The sequence below is a fragment of the Arachis ipaensis genome, chromosome B10 (assembly GCF_059453495.1).
Source record: "Arachis ipaensis isolate K30076 ecotype BB chromosome B10, ASM5945349v1, whole genome shotgun sequence".
NCBI lineage: Eukaryota > Viridiplantae > Streptophyta > Magnoliopsida > Fabales > Fabaceae > Arachis > Arachis ipaensis.
In genome coordinates, this window is record NC_142435.1 from 21,157,299 (window position 1) to 21,174,307 (window position 17,009).

Sequence of the window (17,009 nt, forward strand, 5' to 3'; positions counted from 1 at the left end):
AAAGCTATGCATGTGCATTTGCAAAAATGTATAATAATAATAATAATAATAATAATAATAATAATAATAATAATAATAGATTCATATAAAACATGTATGTAGTCACCAAAAAAACAAATAAAAACTCACCAAAAATATAAAACATGTATGTACTCCCTAAATTAAGAAGTTGTAATATAACCATCTTAATAGCATGAGATCACATAGTATCATATCTTTAGAAAGCATAATAGTAATGGGACATATTCAATAACTATATAGAGTTCATAAATACATGTAATCTTGACTTAAATGACTTGTAATATAATGATAATAATTATAAGAATGATATTGTTCAAAAAAATTATAAAGATATGTATATACTCCTAATTAAAAAGCCTTATATGATGAAAATTTGGATGGTGAACTAACCATGTGCGTACAAAGAAAGAGGATTAATGTCATAAAATAAATATCAAAGATGAGAAGGTACAACATTGGATGCAGAGTAGAGACAAAGATGATAAAGATTTGGTAAACAAAAGACAAGAAAAATATAATCCAGGCCAAGTAGTGACGAATCCAGAAAATTCTATTAGTGGGGACAAAATATATATAATATAATAATAATTTTTATAATTATACTATGATATTATAAAATATGATTATTCTTTAAATTATTTAACCAATAAATTATAATAATAAATAATAAATAATAAAATAATAATTCAAAATAATAACAGATAATTTAGAATTTCATTCTTTTAGGTTTTATATTTTGAAAAGATTGAATAATCTTTTTATTGTAAATACAATCAAATGTCTCTCTTTCTATGTATGTCACTAAATAATCATTTAAAAATTCATCTCCCATACGGTTATGGAGTCGACTCTTTATGATGTTCATAGAAGAAAAAGTTCTTTCAACTGATGCAGTTGCTACGGGCAAAACTAATGCTAACTTCAAAAGAAGAAACACTAATGGATAAACAGTATTTTTTCGAGTCTCAACCAACTTCTAAGAAAGAGCAGCAATTCCATTTAAGTCCGAGAATTGATCATCAGAACGCACATCTAGTATGAAGTTCTCAAGTTGACTGTCAAGTGCCAAAAGTTGAGTGGAAGAAAATTCTAATGGATAGAATTGAGCTAACTGGATCAACTTCTCCTTATCAAATGCAAAAAATAAGTGTCTTGGATTCGAACAAGCTATGCAAAGAAGCAATTCAGTATCCACCTCTGTAAAATGATTATTGAGTTCTTGAAGTTGTCTATCAACTACTTGATAGAATATCTCAACTTGAAAATGATGAAAATTTGATATCTTTTGAGCTTTGTGTCTTGATCTTCCTTGCGACACAAATATATCATCCATGATTGGAACAGTAATATTATGTTTGTTATAAAACAGTGAGACTTCGTCAAGTAAAAGAGACCAGCCATCATCTCTTATAATTTGCAATCGTTGCTTAGACACTTTGACTAATGCCATAGCATTTACAATGTCTTGATCATTTCTTTGTAATGCTTGAGATAACTCATTAGTAACTCCCAAGATATTTTTCATCAAGTACAAGTTGAAAATGAATTCAAAGGATTGAATGACATTCAATAAATGGCATGCTTTAGCTCTTTGTTTTGAATTATTTCCATCTTCCTCAACATATTTAAGAACATTAACCACGGAAGGAAATAAAGAAATTAATCTAAGTATAGTTCCATAGTGTGAACCTCATCTAGTGTTTCCAACTTTTTTTAAAGCTGTTTGCTGATTCAAACCTCGCCCACTAGAAATTTCTCTACTTTTTAATGCTTTAATTGTCTTAGTCATCTGACTATCACGAAGCATATCTCTTCGTTTACACGAAGCTCCAATAATATTACACAAATTGGTTAACAAATTAAAAAGCAGAGCAATTTTAACTTGTTCTTTTGCAACCGTTACAAGAGCTAATTGAAGTTGGTGGGTAAAGCAATGTTACTTGCACCATCATATCCTTGTCCACATACTCTTGATAAACTTAAATTATATGTTTCTAATAATGACTCCAATGCTAATTTTAGAGATAAAGTATTAGTATTAGAAACATGAACAAGACCAACAAAATGCTCCCTAACTTGTCCTTCTTTGTTCACATACCTTAAGCAAACTGACATTTGCTTTTTAATAGAAATGTCGCGGGCTTTATCAACCAAAACAGCAAATAATTCATCCCACGATCATCAACAATAACTTTTGTTATTTCCCTTGTAGCAGCTCTTACAATGTCTTTTTGGATTGAGGATGTTATTAGTTTAAGATTCCTATGAGCATTTTTGAAAGCACGGCCAATCTCTTCATTATGTTGCGCAAGAAAGTTTAGAAGTTCTAAAAAATTTCCTTGGTTAACAGAATCATCTGTCTCATCATTATCACGAAAGGCCAATTCTTGTCGCAAAAGAAATCTAAGACAATCAATTGTTGTTGTCAAGTGAATTCGATAATTCTTTTTAGCTTGCTCATATTGTTTTTCAATAGCAGCAGTGATGTGTTGTTTTGGTCTCATAAGTGCTTCACATTTTCTTCAAGCTTGATTATGAGCGCTATCATGAATCCCAATATGAATTTGTAGTCTCTCCTTTTTTTTCCAATTTGAAAAGCCATTAGTTACAAAAGCATCACCACCTTCAGTTTTGGGTTTCATGAGATAACAACAAAGACAAAAAATAGCATCTTTTGATATACTATACTCTAACCAGTTGCCATAGTCATCAAACTAATTAGGATTAAATCTTCGAAAAGACGAACCAGATGCAGTTTGTGGAAAATCATGAGTCCTTGGTTGACAAGGACCTTTTTGCAAATATGCACATCTAACTTTATCTCTGTCATTCGGGTGATAACTTGAAATCTTTGGTCGTTGTTCTGGATCTGCTATAAGACTCTCTACTTCGAATTCTATAAACCTCCTTTTATTAGAAGAGGTCGATGAATTGTTTTGGGATCCAATCTCCAATGATGAGGTTTTTTTGAAATATTTCTCCATTACTAATAGGATAAAATTATAAATCTAAGTCAATTAATTAATAAAAAATTCACAATTCTACACAAATTAAAAATTACAGTATAAAATTATAAATACAAAATTGATAAACATATATCATTTAAATTAATTTTCAACAACAACAACAAATAATAATATCCCAAATTCCTAATTTCTAATAAGTCAATACACAAAAATAATTAACAAACAAATTAATGAAACTAAATTTGCAATTACATCATCAGAACAAATTCAATCACAATTAACAAACCAACTGTATCAATTATCAAACAACAATGAAGCAAATAAGTGAATAAGCAATGAAGCAAGTAGATATCAGTTTTGGTGAATCATGATTCATGAATGTACCAAGAATAATCCAAGATTGAATCTGAACAGCTGAACTCTAGAAGGCAGAACTCAGTAGCAGTGTGGTGCCCAGCAGCAGCAGACGAAGGCGTTCTCTACTAATGAAAGGAAAAATGAGAACACCCTTCAATCATCTATAATACTCAAAATAGTTAAAACTATCATTTCCACAACTTGAACATGCAGCCCCAAAGTTTCAAAAATTAATCACATGCTCAAATCTTCAAACTCTAACCAATCTCCAAAATTTCTCTAAGGAAACAAAATCTGCAAAATGAAACTACAAAATAATTGAGGACTTCCAACAGTAAGAAAAACCTAATCCTAACCAATCTCTTTTTTTGTACTCACCTTAAAACCAAACTGATAATGAACAGTATGCAGTAAGCCAAACTCATCAAAAAAAAAAAAAAATTTTCCATAGAAACTGCTATAAAATCAAAGAAGAGCATAAATCAACTAAAAACAATTAACAAATAAATTAATGAAACTAAATTTGCAATTACATCATCAGAACAAATTCAATCATAATTAACAAACCAACTGTATCAATTATCAAACAACAATGAAGCAAATAACTGAATAAGCAATGAAGCAAGCAGATATCAGTTTCGGTGAATCATGATTCATGATTGTACCAAGAATAATCTAAGACTAAATCTGAACAGCTGAACTCTAGAAGGCAGAACCTAGTAGCGGTGCAGTACCTAGTGGCAGCAGGCGAAGGCGTTCTCTGCTGAAGACCGAAGAGAGAAGAGGATCACAGAATGTGTTTGTAGAAGAAGAAGGAAGAACCGATCGCAGAAGAAGAAGGCAGAGCCACCACTCCACCTGACGCGGCACAGCGGTGATACAAGGAGAAACCGATGGAGCCACGCGGGACGGCGGGAGATTCGCGACAATGCAAGGGAAAATTGATAGAGCCTGTGAGCCAGTGACACTGGCGGAGATGCGGCAGTGACTTTAGAGACAGGATGGCAAAGTTGTCAGCAGGGAGAGAGCTGTGACACTGGCTGAGACGCGTAGTGGCGGCACGCGGCAGCATGCCAGCATTGGCTCTGGTCTCTGGAGATAGGAAGGCAGACTGCGTAGGCTGGAGCAATGAAGAAAATTGGGGGAGAAAAAGAAGGGTTAGGGATTTGATTGGGGTGGGGTCAAAATTAATTTTATAGTGGGGGCAATTAAGACATTTTACAAAGAACTACTCAGGAATTTTTGAAATTTCACTGGGGGCAGTTGCCCCCGCTCCCCAATGAATAAATCCGTTCCTGATGCCAAGCATATAAAGTAAAGAAAACATAATTTTCCTACACTTTCTAATGTCTCTTTATTGATTTATGGGGTTGACTCTTGTGTTTGTACACGGAATATTTTTGTAGAAGAGAGAGGGAGAAGATTAGTGTTGAGAGGGATAATCCTTTACTTGTTTATATATTTTTAGTGGCAAGCATGACTAGGGTGTTTCAAAATTAAAAGAAAGAATTTGGAGTGGGGGTTAGACTTTTACCTGAATTTTAAAATCCTAAGTCTATTTTCTAACTGGCTTTTCAAATTTCAAATTGAATTTTGAGGAGAGTGAAGAAGGAGGGGTGGTTGTTACAAGGTTGTCATTGAAGAGTCTGACTACGTAGTAGTCATTCACCACATCTATGAGATCCATACCTATATTCTTGGCCCATATGGTGTCCAATCTTCTTTTTAGAACTGCATATCCTACTCTAGAAGGGATGGAGCACTCTTCCTTTTTCTTTATTCTCAGAGCTTCTCTTTGCATTTGGCTCATCTCGAGGACTTCCATCATGTCGTCTCAAACTCATCCTCTAAGAATTCTTCATCTCCACTGGAGCTATCTAACTCTCAGCCTGGTTCTGTGCTTCCTCTCATGACTAAGCTTGCATATGTTTTCGCCCTTCTGTTTGTCCTGTAAACTTTGTTTTATCAAACATTTAGTCCTCTTCTCTAGCAACTCTCGAGGTCTCTCCCCTGTATCCTCCTTCGTCAATCCTTATCTTTTTCTTACTGCGTTGGAGTTGGTTAGCTTCCTTCAGTGTGGTGTCTCTCTGATCCATATTCATTGCTTCCTCTTTCTCTCTCCCCATCAGCCTTTTATTTTTCCTAAATGTTAAAGTATATCATGGACTTGGCCCATGGAAAGCTATCATTTTTTTATTGGGAGAATTGTTAAAAAAATTTACAAATAAAATTAATTGTTTTAGGGGGACCATGCCACCTGTTTGTTAAACCAAGATTTGCCCTTGTTGATAGCGTGAAACTATGTTAATTACAATACCGCTCATAATAAAATCATATTTTTTTGTAAACAAAGAAAATCATGTTTAAGAAGATGGAAAAGAATATTATGAAATGAAATCAATTTTCTATTCAAAATTTATATTTTGAAATACTAACGTTTGCAAATTAAACAAATAAATAAGAATGAATAAAAGACACAGAAAAAAAAAGAACAAATGAAAATGACAAAAAAATATTCTTTATATCATTAAATATAAAAAAATGACAAAAAATCAATTTCAAAATTCTAATTCAAAATTTAAAATTTGAAATTTAGTAATGTGATGACGAAAAGAAAAAAACCCGTTGAATTTAAAATCATGTTGGAATAAGAAATGAAAATAAATTTGGCATTGCTCTGGTAGAAACTCCAAAGGAGAATGACTAAATTGGAAAATGATTCTGTAACCAAACCCAACAGAGTAATTTCTGTTTCGCTCTATTGTCCAGGTAACTCTATTTTCCTCTCTTCGAATATTTGTATGTAAAATTGCTTCTGCTATTGCTGTATTGAAAATGTTTGTGACTAGTTGTTGATTCCATTCACCATTAGGAAGAATTAATTCATAGACCAATGTTGGAACATAATTTGTGTTAGGAATAGGATTTGAAAAAATAGCCACAAAATCTTGGACCCAAGAATCGTCTTTAATTCTGATTAGATTGCCTCTCCCAACCTTCCATAATACCTCTTTCTCCAAAATCTTTTTTCCTTCGATAAAGCTCCTCCAACCCCAAGAGGGATTGGTTCCCACCTCAGCATTTAAGAAAGTAGTAGTCCCAAAGTATTTGCTTTTTAGCACCTTGTAAATTAGAAAGTGAGAATGGGTTAAAAGTCTCCAACTTTACTTTGCTAATATGGAAAGATTGAAGGCTTTTAGATCCTTGAAATTCATGCCCCCTTGCTCCGTCGACCCACATGTAATCTACCAACTAATCCAGGCATCCTCCTTTTTGATCCCTTTTGATCCCACCAAAACTGCAAAATGGCTCTTTGTATTTCATCTAATAACATCTTCAGTAGTTTAAAATAACTTAAGGTGTAGATCGGAACAGCAGTGGGATAAGAATTGTCTTCCCCAAGGTTTAGAGAAGAGTTCTCTTCCATTGCTATAGTTTATTATTCACCCTATCTTTTATGTAGTTGAAGGTAGCTTTTTTGGATCTTTGAACCATTGCTGGTAACTCCAAGTACTTATTCTGATTTTCTACATGAGGTACTAGGAGAATATTTGAGAAGTGGTCTCAGATAGGTTTCAAAGTATTCCTGCTAAAGAAAATAGAGGATTTATTCAAGTTCACCACTTGTCCACGTACTTCCTCATAGACCTATAGGATTCTAATAAGTATTTGACAATCCTCTTCAGTAGCATGATAGAATAAGATAGAATCGTCTGCAAAGAATAAATGACTGACTCTAGGACAACTGTGATTAAGCTTCAAACCAGTGAATTACTGTCTCTGTTCTCCTCTATGGAGCAGGTAGGAGAGACCCTCTGTGCAAAATAGAAATAGATATGGGGATAGGAGGTCACCTTGTCACATCCCCTGGCATGGTTTGAAAAAACCATGTAGTTGACCAGCCACAGTAATAGAGTAAGAAACTGTTGTCACACATTCCTTGATCCAGTATATCCATTTGTTATAAAAACCCAATTTTCTCATAATCTCCTATACAAAAGACCACTCCACCCTGTCATAGGCTTTGCTCATGTCTTGTTTCAGAGCCATATCATTCTAACCATATCTCGTATTTTTCAAAAAGTGCATGAATTTATGGGTAATTAGGACATTATCATTGATTAGTCTACCCTTAATGAAGGCACTTTAGGAATCACTAATAACCCTGTTTATCACAAACTATAATCTATGCACTAAAATCTTAGAGATAACTTTGTAAAAAACACTACTAAGGCTTATAGGTCGAATTTGAGTCATAGAAGTAGCATTAGCAATCTTCGGAATAAGGCAAATATGTGAATGATTAAAAGCTTTCAAAATTTTACGCCCCGTGGAGAAACTCCTGCTCGCCTTCACCAAGAGCTGAGAATGGGTTTATAAAAAAAATCGCTGATTTGATCTCTTGCTCGGTAACTGGACGAGTTAATCTCTAATTAGTATTCGTAGTGATCTTGGTTGGAATATCTTGTAGTTCTTCAGTAGGGTCTCTCAGGTTACTAGAGGAGAAAATCTTAATAAAATAATTCTGAGCAATTGAAGCTATTCCTTCTGCATCCGAGGCCAAATTTCCTTCATCATTTTCTAGCATGTGAATCTTATTTTTCTGGTTTCTTGTTTTGAATTTTGAATGAAAGAACTTTGTGTTTCAATCTCCACATTTGAGTCATTGAACTCGCGACTTCTCCTTCCAGTATCTTTCCTCATGCTCCCACTCATCTTCTATCTCATCCTCCAAACATCCAATAGCGACCGGATTAGCATGTTCACCTTTGTCTATTTCAACAGCTAATTTTTCTTTTAATTCACTAATTCTGGTTTGGGAGTTTGCATTGGTGCTTTGCTATCATGTACTAGCTTATGTCTTCATAGCTTCAATTTTTCAACTAGTTTGAACATTGGAGAGCCCTTTATTACTGAATTTCAATAGCTCTTTACTAGGTTAATCACTTCAGTTTTCTCACACCATTGTTCTTGGAACCAGAATCTTCTTTTCGCTCTTCTTTCTTGCCTTTCCGTACTTAGGAGGTAAAGGCCTATTGTCAGACCTAAGATCATCCATATGAGAGACAAAAGTATTTGAAAACTCTTCCCTCCAAGCATTTGGAGCAATGCCAAATGAAAGCCTTTTGGTCCAGTATCTGAAAATTGAAGAACGAGCCCAAAATAAGAAATTTCTTGTGGAAATTAATGTATAATGCTCTACCTGTGAAGAAGAAAATTAACTCCAAAATTTCAGTAATGAATCCAAAATTCCCTCGTTGTGGTGTAGCAGAGGAAATAGCTTACCATTGCATTTGGTCTTGTCCAGATTCTATGGAAACTTGGAGATTGATAGAGTTGCCCACTCCATCGTCAAATGCTGAACCTTAAAGCTGCTAAGCTAAAGCTTTCGACAAGATAAGCAGGAACAGAGATGGTGGATACCAAATGGAGTTGATGGGGAACCTCATATGGCTCAACTGGAAGACCAGGAATTGCTTCATCTTCGATGGATGTCGTAAACCCCCTTCTACCAGTGTTGAAGAAGCTTGAAGGTTGTTAATGGAGAGAAAGGAAAATGCTAATTCTCCTCTAATTTAGAGACCTAGATTCTGAAATAGGTGATTAAATTTTTGTAGTGGATTTTTTTCTGTCCTTATTGCATGTAGTTCTATTGGACCAACACTTTCTTTATTGAAATAAATACATTTGTTACAAAAAAATTGAAAATAAAGCAGAGAAAAAGAATAAAACAAAATATTATGTAAATAAATATTCTGAACAGTGATATATAGGATGTAGTTTTGGCTATGAAGATATATGAACGATGTTAATAAAACCAATAAATATATATGTATGGTTTAAAGTATAGCATGTGAAGAATGATAGGAATGTATATGTGGAACCATGGTTGAGAGACTTGACAGTGTGGAACTTCACTAATTACATATTCTCTTTTAATAGGATAGTATAGGATTTGAATTCAAAAAGAAATTTTTTTAACATAAATATTAATAAAAATAAAAAAGCTTATATAAATTTTTTTTATTAACAACGGAGCTAAAGAAGCCCAACCAAAAAGCAAAACTAAGAAGCAACTATCCTCGAATGGCACGTGCTAATCGCATCAGAATGAAAGCAAAGCGAAATACAGGAAGGTAAGGTAAAGAAAACATGACAACCAACTAACAAGCTATGCCCAAAATTAGCAAGTCCATCCGCACACGAATTCACCTTACAATATTGGTGAGTCAAACTCCAATTACATACTTTGCCACACCTATCCTTGATAGCCAAGACGATGGGCCTTAAAGAATGACACTCAATCCCTTCCTGGGAACACAGTTTCACTGCAGCCAAAGAATCCACATCAATATGAAGGCTTCCCAATCCAAGACTTAAAGCTAAGTCAACACCCAGGAAGACACCCTAAAGCTCCGCTGCTGTAATAGTTTTATAGTCCAAATTGGCACAAAAACAAGCAATAAAACTTCCATTGCTATCCCTAATAATGCCTCCACAAGTAGCTCTCCCATTCTGCAGGACAGATCCATCAATGTTCAATTTAAAGAAAGACAGATTAGGCGGCAACTATTTAACATGCTTATCAATGAAAGTACTTACTTTCTTCTTCATGTTGCCGATAGTAGTATACACATGCTAAAAATCATTGGCAAGATGAATAGCAAGACCAGCTAACTTTCTAGTTTCAAGAACCTCGGCGGCATAGAAAAATAACCTTATTGCGCCTGTACCATAACAAATCCATCGTGGTAGCAAAAAGAAGAGGCCACACACGACCTTTAGAAGGAGTATTAGGAGATAATTATCCAATAACCAGATCAAAAGAGGAGTGTTGAAGAAGTTACCAGTCACCAAACTATTGCCAATGCTCATCCATGTTCTTCTCGCCACTTCAGTCGTTGAGACACAATCTTGGTAATGAGTTTGTATGATACATTACACAAACCAATCGGCCTGAAATGCCTTATGGTCTCAGGGTTAATTTTTTTATGATCTTAGAAGACCCTTTTAACCCAACTGATCAGAGAATATTTAATAGAAGACCAATTACTTTGGTAAAACGTCAGAAGCAAGCCATCAGGATCTAGAGCTTTCTAGGCCCCCATTGCAAAGAAGGAAGTTCTGATCTCATCAACTGTCACCTCTTTAGTCAACATTGTTCTATCCTCTTCGAAAATCATTGGAAACAAACCTAGAGCTTCTAATCTTTCATTCCTGGTATCCTCCGTATAAGGTTCTAAAAAAAATTGAGACTATGATCTTGCAACTGCTGATCCTGCTCAATCCAAACTCCTGCTTGATTTTTCAGCATAGTTACTCTATTCCATCTTTTTCTTAAAGTGGCTACACCATGAAAATAAGAGGTGTTCGTGTCATCATAATTTAACCACTTATATCATGAACATTGCTTCCAATATATTTCTTTTTGAACGAGCAACTCTTCTAATTCCTTCCACAAACACTATTGAAGACCCTGAAAAAAAGGATTCGGCTCAAAAGAAAGTTAGCAGTGGAATAACTAATTTGCTTATATTTAACTTTTGCCAATAAAATATATGTTAGTTGATTTACACATATTTTGCAAAAATATTACACAAAATTTTAACATTGAAATATGGGGCAGAAAGCACATACAAAATGATAAATATTTTAAAAATTATACAAATTGATAAATAATATTTTTATTTAAATTAAAAAAAAAAAACTTAACATCGATATGTATGTAATGTGTGTTATTTTCCTACGACGACAATCCATCGTATAAGTGGCCGATCATTCTCTTTTCTTATCCCATTTAAATTCTTCAGTTATGCAAGCCAACCTACATCACAATTTTAGCCACTAATAGGTAATAGTGTTAGTTACTATCTCAAAGTCATACTTTATGATTTGTCAACGATGGAATCCAATACAGTTATGTGTGTTTAGTGAGTGGCCGAAATCTTCCATTATTAGTAACATGCCAATTACAAAGCTTATTCTTTTTCTATTTCTTTATATATTTGGTCCACTCTCATGATATAAGCTTTTGTGTTTGAAGCTAACGTTGGACTCAATCACTGCATGTGCTATGCCTCTGAAGGAGTGTTTCTTCCTTTTCAGGTATTCAAGCATTTCAAGTTTTCAACAATAAAATACGTGGGTGATGAAAGAGACATTGGCTCTAGCACAACAAAACAAAATGTTGTGACTAATCTAATCTGTACTCCAAAAAATAAACAAAATAAGCGCACATCACTAGATTTTATTTTTTATTTTATTTATTTAAAAGATTTTCGTTCGTCCGATATAGCTTCCGAAAAATAGATGCACTCGTGTTTCTTTGAAGAAGATCACAAAAGTTTGACAATTTTCATCCCATATAAATGGTTTGGGGTTTTTAATAATTGGTTTGGAACTAATTAAGTATGACTTGGTAGAGTGACATGTCTATTAATCTCAATGGTGAAAATATTACAGTAGGTGAAATTTGTCTAACTTTGTGATAAATTATTTGATGTACCACGAATGTCTTTCTTCTTTTCTATGAATATTTTCTCAAAATCATAATTTTTTAAATACCAAAATAATGTTGATCCTTTGTTTTATTATTTTATTATTTTATTATTTGATTTGCAAAACTCATAAATACATATAAAAAATAGTCATTAAGTCAGTCATTGTATATTTATATATTTTATATATTTTTAGTATATTTTTTATTCTAATATATATTATCTATAAATGACTAATTCAATAATTATTTTTTAAAAATACTATAAAATTAATACAATTTAGTATTTTTAATTAGTAATTATTCATTAATATTTTAAAATAGCTAAAAGTATAATATTAGACTATATACTCAAAGTATTAGACTGCTAATAAAAAATAATAACCAATATAAATTAAAATTATTAACTCAAAATTTTCTCGTTATACTTTTTATATACACGTACATAACATATATTTTGTATTTAATGATTATTTTTTTTTTAATAAATAACATGTATTTTGTATTTTACATGACAATGAGGTAGTTTTTCTTTGATGTGACACTGCGCTACTTGAATTTGTTGTTACGTGCGTCTATTCAAAGTCCATGTGCTTGCATGTGGCATTTAAAGTAAGATAATTTTGCTAAAGTACGAAAATTATTTTATAAGTGTCGTTAATAATCAATCATAAGGGTCTTGGTAAAGCAGAAATTCTTATTAGATAATAAATTCATTGAAAATTTTCACATTTTTATTTTGTTAACAGAAATTTGATTTTTACCATTATTTGATTTTGAAAACGCACAACAAATATGCTATGTAACATTCTAAAAGAAATTAAGTCGAAGAAAAGTACTCACATCTTAGAATTGGATCAAATTCAACTTAATTGTTTTAATTTCGAAGAATATACATACTTCTGATAAATTTTAAATATAGTATAAAAAGTATGAATGTGTTTTGTATATATATATATATATATTATAAAAGGTGCATTATTCTATATTTTTTAACTACATTTTGTAAAGATTGTCAAAATTTCATAATTATCATAATCATCATAAACTCATATAATTAACCACTCTAGAATTTACCTTAAAATTATTCTCCATAGAAAAGAATTAATATCATCCAAACAAATATATAAAAGAAAATTATGATATTAATTTCACTAGTCATCTTTTAAATGCTCCTTATTAAATAAGTAATATTATATTTTTTGTAAACTAAATAAATTTTATTTTTTTTATTATATTTTATATCAATAGTTCATAAGAAAAGTGCTAGGGGCCAGCAGATTTTGTAATTTATAGTTATCAATATTATTTTTAATGGTGTAAGCTTTCATCTAATGGTAGAAAATCACTCTTTTTTTGCTGACAAAGTACTAGCTAAATTTTAATAAAAGTGCTGATTTTCTAGACTTTTTTTACTATAAATTTTATAATTTAAAATTTAAAATATTTTATTTTTTTATTTTAGTAACAAATTATTTTTCAGAGAGTGCTGCGCCTTTATTTTCTTTAGAACATATTTGTATTTGCCAAATTTCACTAAACTTCACAAAATTTAATTTATCTTTATTTTTTTTCACACAAAATTTAGAATAAAAAATAAAATAATAAAAGATATAATTATAAAAATTTGATAGTTAAAAAAGAACATAAAATACACAAATTTAATATTTTAAAATAAGTCTTTATTTATGTCTTACTTACTAAATATAATTTTGTATTTTTATTTTATGTCTTAGTGTGTCTTTATAAACAAAAGCCACCCAAGAGATTGTGAAGACTTTTCTTACAAAGGCTTACATTTATTTGTGGTAGACTGGTAGCTACCATTAAGTCCATTCAGATTAACCTTTTCCCCAATGTATATATGCTTGTGAGCCAAACTCATAAGTCATAACATAGCTTGTCCTATATGGTGAATAAGAGGCATTTACAAGTTTATAACCCTCTATTGAATATTTGAATTCGTTCAAATTATTCGGATCAGAAATGGTGCTCCGTGCTTGAGTGCTCGTTAATTCTTCGTAATAAAATCTCGAAACTCAAAACTCGTAACATAACAGGCCAAATTTGTGAAACTATGGTTCTTCTATCACATGAAATAACCATTCTTTTAGGTGTTTATTTCTTAACAACAGCCTTATTATTTATTTATCTAATTATTACCAACTTCCATGTTTTAGGATGAACGCTCTACAAATCCGGGCCATCTCTACTTTTTTATTGTTGGGCCATGGTACAGGTTATGTTACCAATATTGGCCATTTAGCAACATTGAGGATTGAACCCAAGAAAAAAGACAAAAAAAAAAACACCCAAAAAATATAAATAAATAAAACCCAAGTGGACGGGTGGTGAGTATTAAGATTTAAGAATTTATGAAAAAAAAAAAAAAGACTTAAGAATTTAAGATAACCATCAAGCCTATCACAAGTGATAATTGCTTGAGTTGCTTGAGTTGTATTACATGCCATGTTCGATTATTACTTATTAGTAGGGGTGTGCAAAAAAACTGGTTTCACTGAACTGAATTGAAACTGAACTGAAACCATAGTTTTTATAAAACCAGTTTATTAAAAACCAGTTTTTATGGTTCAGTTTAGTTTTAAACTAAATAAAAACTGGTTTTATTTAAACTCTAAAATTAGTTTTTACATACTCTTTCTCTCTCTCTCTCTCCCTTCACTCTCTCTCTCCCCTTCCTTTCTCTCTCTCTCCCCTCATCTCTCTCTCTCTGTCAATCTCTCTCTCTCTCTCCCTCTCTCCCTTCTCTTTGTCTCCCCTTTCTCTCTCTACTCCTCTCTCTCCCCCCTCTCTCTCTTTCTCCTCCTCTTTCTCCCTCTCCTCTCTCTCTCTCTCTCTCCCTCCTTTCCCTTTCTCTTTCCCTTTCTTTCTCTCTCTCTCTCTCTCTCTCCCCCTCCCATCTCTCTTCGTCTCTCTCTCTCCCTCCTCTTTGTCTCCCTCCTTCTCTCTCTCCTCCTCCCCTTCCCTCTCTCTCTCTCTCTCTCATTTTCCTCTCTCCCCCTTCTCTCTCTCCTCTCTTTCTCCCTCTCCTCTCTCTCTCTCTATCTCTCCCTCTTTTCCCTCTCTCTTTCCCTTTCTTTCTCTTTCTCTCTCTCTCCCCCTCCTATCTCTCTTCGTCTCTTTCTCCCTCTTTCTCCCCCTTCCTTCCTCTCTCTCTCCTCCATTCTCTCTTCCCCCCCTCTCTCTCTCTCCATCCTTTTCCTCACTCATCCTTTTCTTTCTCTCTCTCTTCTCCCTCCTCTCTCTCTCTCTCCCCCTCTTTCTTCCCCTCTCTCTCTCTCTCATTCTCCTCTTTTTTCCCCTCTCTCTATCTCTCTCTCTCTCTCTCCATTTCCTCTCCCTCACTCTCACTCTCCCTCTCTTTCTTTTTTCTCCCCTCTCCATCGCTCCCCCTCCCTTCCCCCTTCTCTCTCTCCCTCTCTCTCTCTCCCCTTTTGTTTTTCTCTTTCCTCTCCCTCCTCTCTTCTTCTTTCTCTCTTTCTTTTTTTCTTTTTTCTCTTTCTCTCTCCTATTTCTCTCTCTCTCCCTTCCCTTCTTTCTCTCTCCTCTTCTCTCTCTTTCTTCTCCCTCCCCTCTCTCTTTCTTCTCGTTCTTCCCTTCCTTTCTCTCTTTTCTCTTTCTCTCTTAACCTTCTCTCACTCTATATTCCTCTTCTCTCTCTCTCTCCCTCTTTTTTCTAAAACAAGAGAGAGAAGGAGGGAGAGAGAAAAGAGGAAAAAAAGAGAGAAGAATGAGAGATAGAAAAAAGAGAGAGAGGAGGAGGAGAGAGAGAAAGAGAGAGAAGGGAGTGGGAGAAAGAGCGCAAGAAAGAGAGAGAGGAAGAGAGAGAGGGAAAGAAAGTGAGAGAGACAAAGAGAAAGAGAGAGGGAGAGAGAGAGAGAGGGAGAGAGAGATAGAGAGGAAGAGGGATAGGGGAGAGAGTGAGAAAAAGGGATAGAGGGAGAAAAGGGAGAGAGAAATAAAGGGGAGGGGGAGAAAGTGGGGCAGGGAAGAGAGAGGAAGATAAAAAGAGAGGGGGAGAGAGAGAGAGAGAGAGAGAGAGGAAGACAAAGAGAGGAGAAGGGGAGAAAGAGGAGGGAGAGAGAGAGAGAAGAGGAAGAGTGAGAGCGGAAAGAGAGAGAGAGAAAGGGAGAGAAGGAGAGAGAGAGAGAGAGAGAAAGAGAGAGAGAGAGAAAGGATGGAAAGAGGGGGAGAGAAGAGGAGAAAGAGAGGAAGAGGGGAAGAAAAGAGAAAAAGGGAGAGAGAGAGAGAGAGAGAAAGAGAGAGAGGAGAGAGAGCGAAGGGGAGAATTAGAAAGAGAGGGTAAGAAAGAGAATATAAAATCTAATTTTATATATTTTAAGAGAGAGAGAGAGAGAGGGAGAGAAACAGAAAGGAGGGGGAGAGAAAAGGAGAAGATGGAGAGAGAGAGAGGAAGAGGGATAGGGGAGAGAGAGAATGAGAGAAAGGGAGAGAGAGAGAGAGGACGGGGGAGAGAAAGAAAAAGACAAAGATATGGGAGGAGAGAAAAAGGGGAAGGGGGAGAGAGAGAGAGAGAGAGAGAGAGAAAAGGAAAAGAGAGAGGATGGAGAAAGAGAAAGGAGGAGGAGAGAGGGAGAGAAGAAGAGAGAGAGAAAAAGAGGGGAAGGAGAGAGAGGGAGAGAAGGGAGATAGAGAGAGGATGGGGAGAGAGAGAGAGAGAAAGGAGGGGGAGAGAGGGAAAGAAGAAGAGAGAGAGAGAGAGGGAGGGAGAAGGGAAGGAGAGAGAGTGGGAGAGAAGGGAGAGAGAGAAGGAGAGGGGGAAAGAGAGAGAGGGAGAGAAGGAGAGAGAGAAGGAGAGGGGGAGAGAGAGAGAGAGAGAGGGAGAGAAGGAGAGAGAGGGAAAGAGAGAGAGGGAGAGAAGGAGAGAGAGAAGGAGAGGGGGAGAGAGAGAGAGAGGGAGAGAAGGAGAGAGAGGGAGAGAGAGAAAATATAAAAACTAATTTTATATATGTTAAAAGTTAGAACTAGTTTTAGCCTATAAACCAGTTTAAACTGGTTTTTTCTATTAAAACTGATTTTATTTTTATGAACTGGTTTAAAACCAGTTTCTAATTTGACAAAGTAGTTTGGTTCAGTTTCTAAACCATTTAAAATGGTTTAGTGCAGTTTCAGTTCAGTTTATGAAA

The 17,009-nt window shown here is 34.3% G+C and overlaps 2 protein-coding genes across 2 annotated transcripts; both read right to left on the reverse strand.

The window, feature by feature from the left end:
- Positions 1–997: 997 nt before the first annotated feature.
- Positions 998–1,471, reverse strand: LOC148579368 (uncharacterized). Its single transcript, XM_088489735.1, has one exon. It carries the CDS (start codon positions 1,469–1,471, stop codon positions 998–1,000), a length of 474 nt encoding a protein of 157 aa, XP_088345861.1.
- Positions 1,472–1,929: 458 nt separating this feature from the next.
- Positions 1,930–2,525, reverse strand: LOC148579369 (uncharacterized). The gene is made up of 2 exons (XM_088489739.1): positions 2,135–2,525; positions 1,930–2,033 (listed from the first exon to the last, which is right to left on the reverse strand). The coding sequence occupies exons 1-2, from the start codon at positions 2,523–2,525 to the stop codon at positions 1,930–1,932; spliced, it is 495 nt and encodes a 164-aa protein (XP_088345865.1).
- Positions 2,526–17,009: the final 14,484 nt, after the last annotated feature.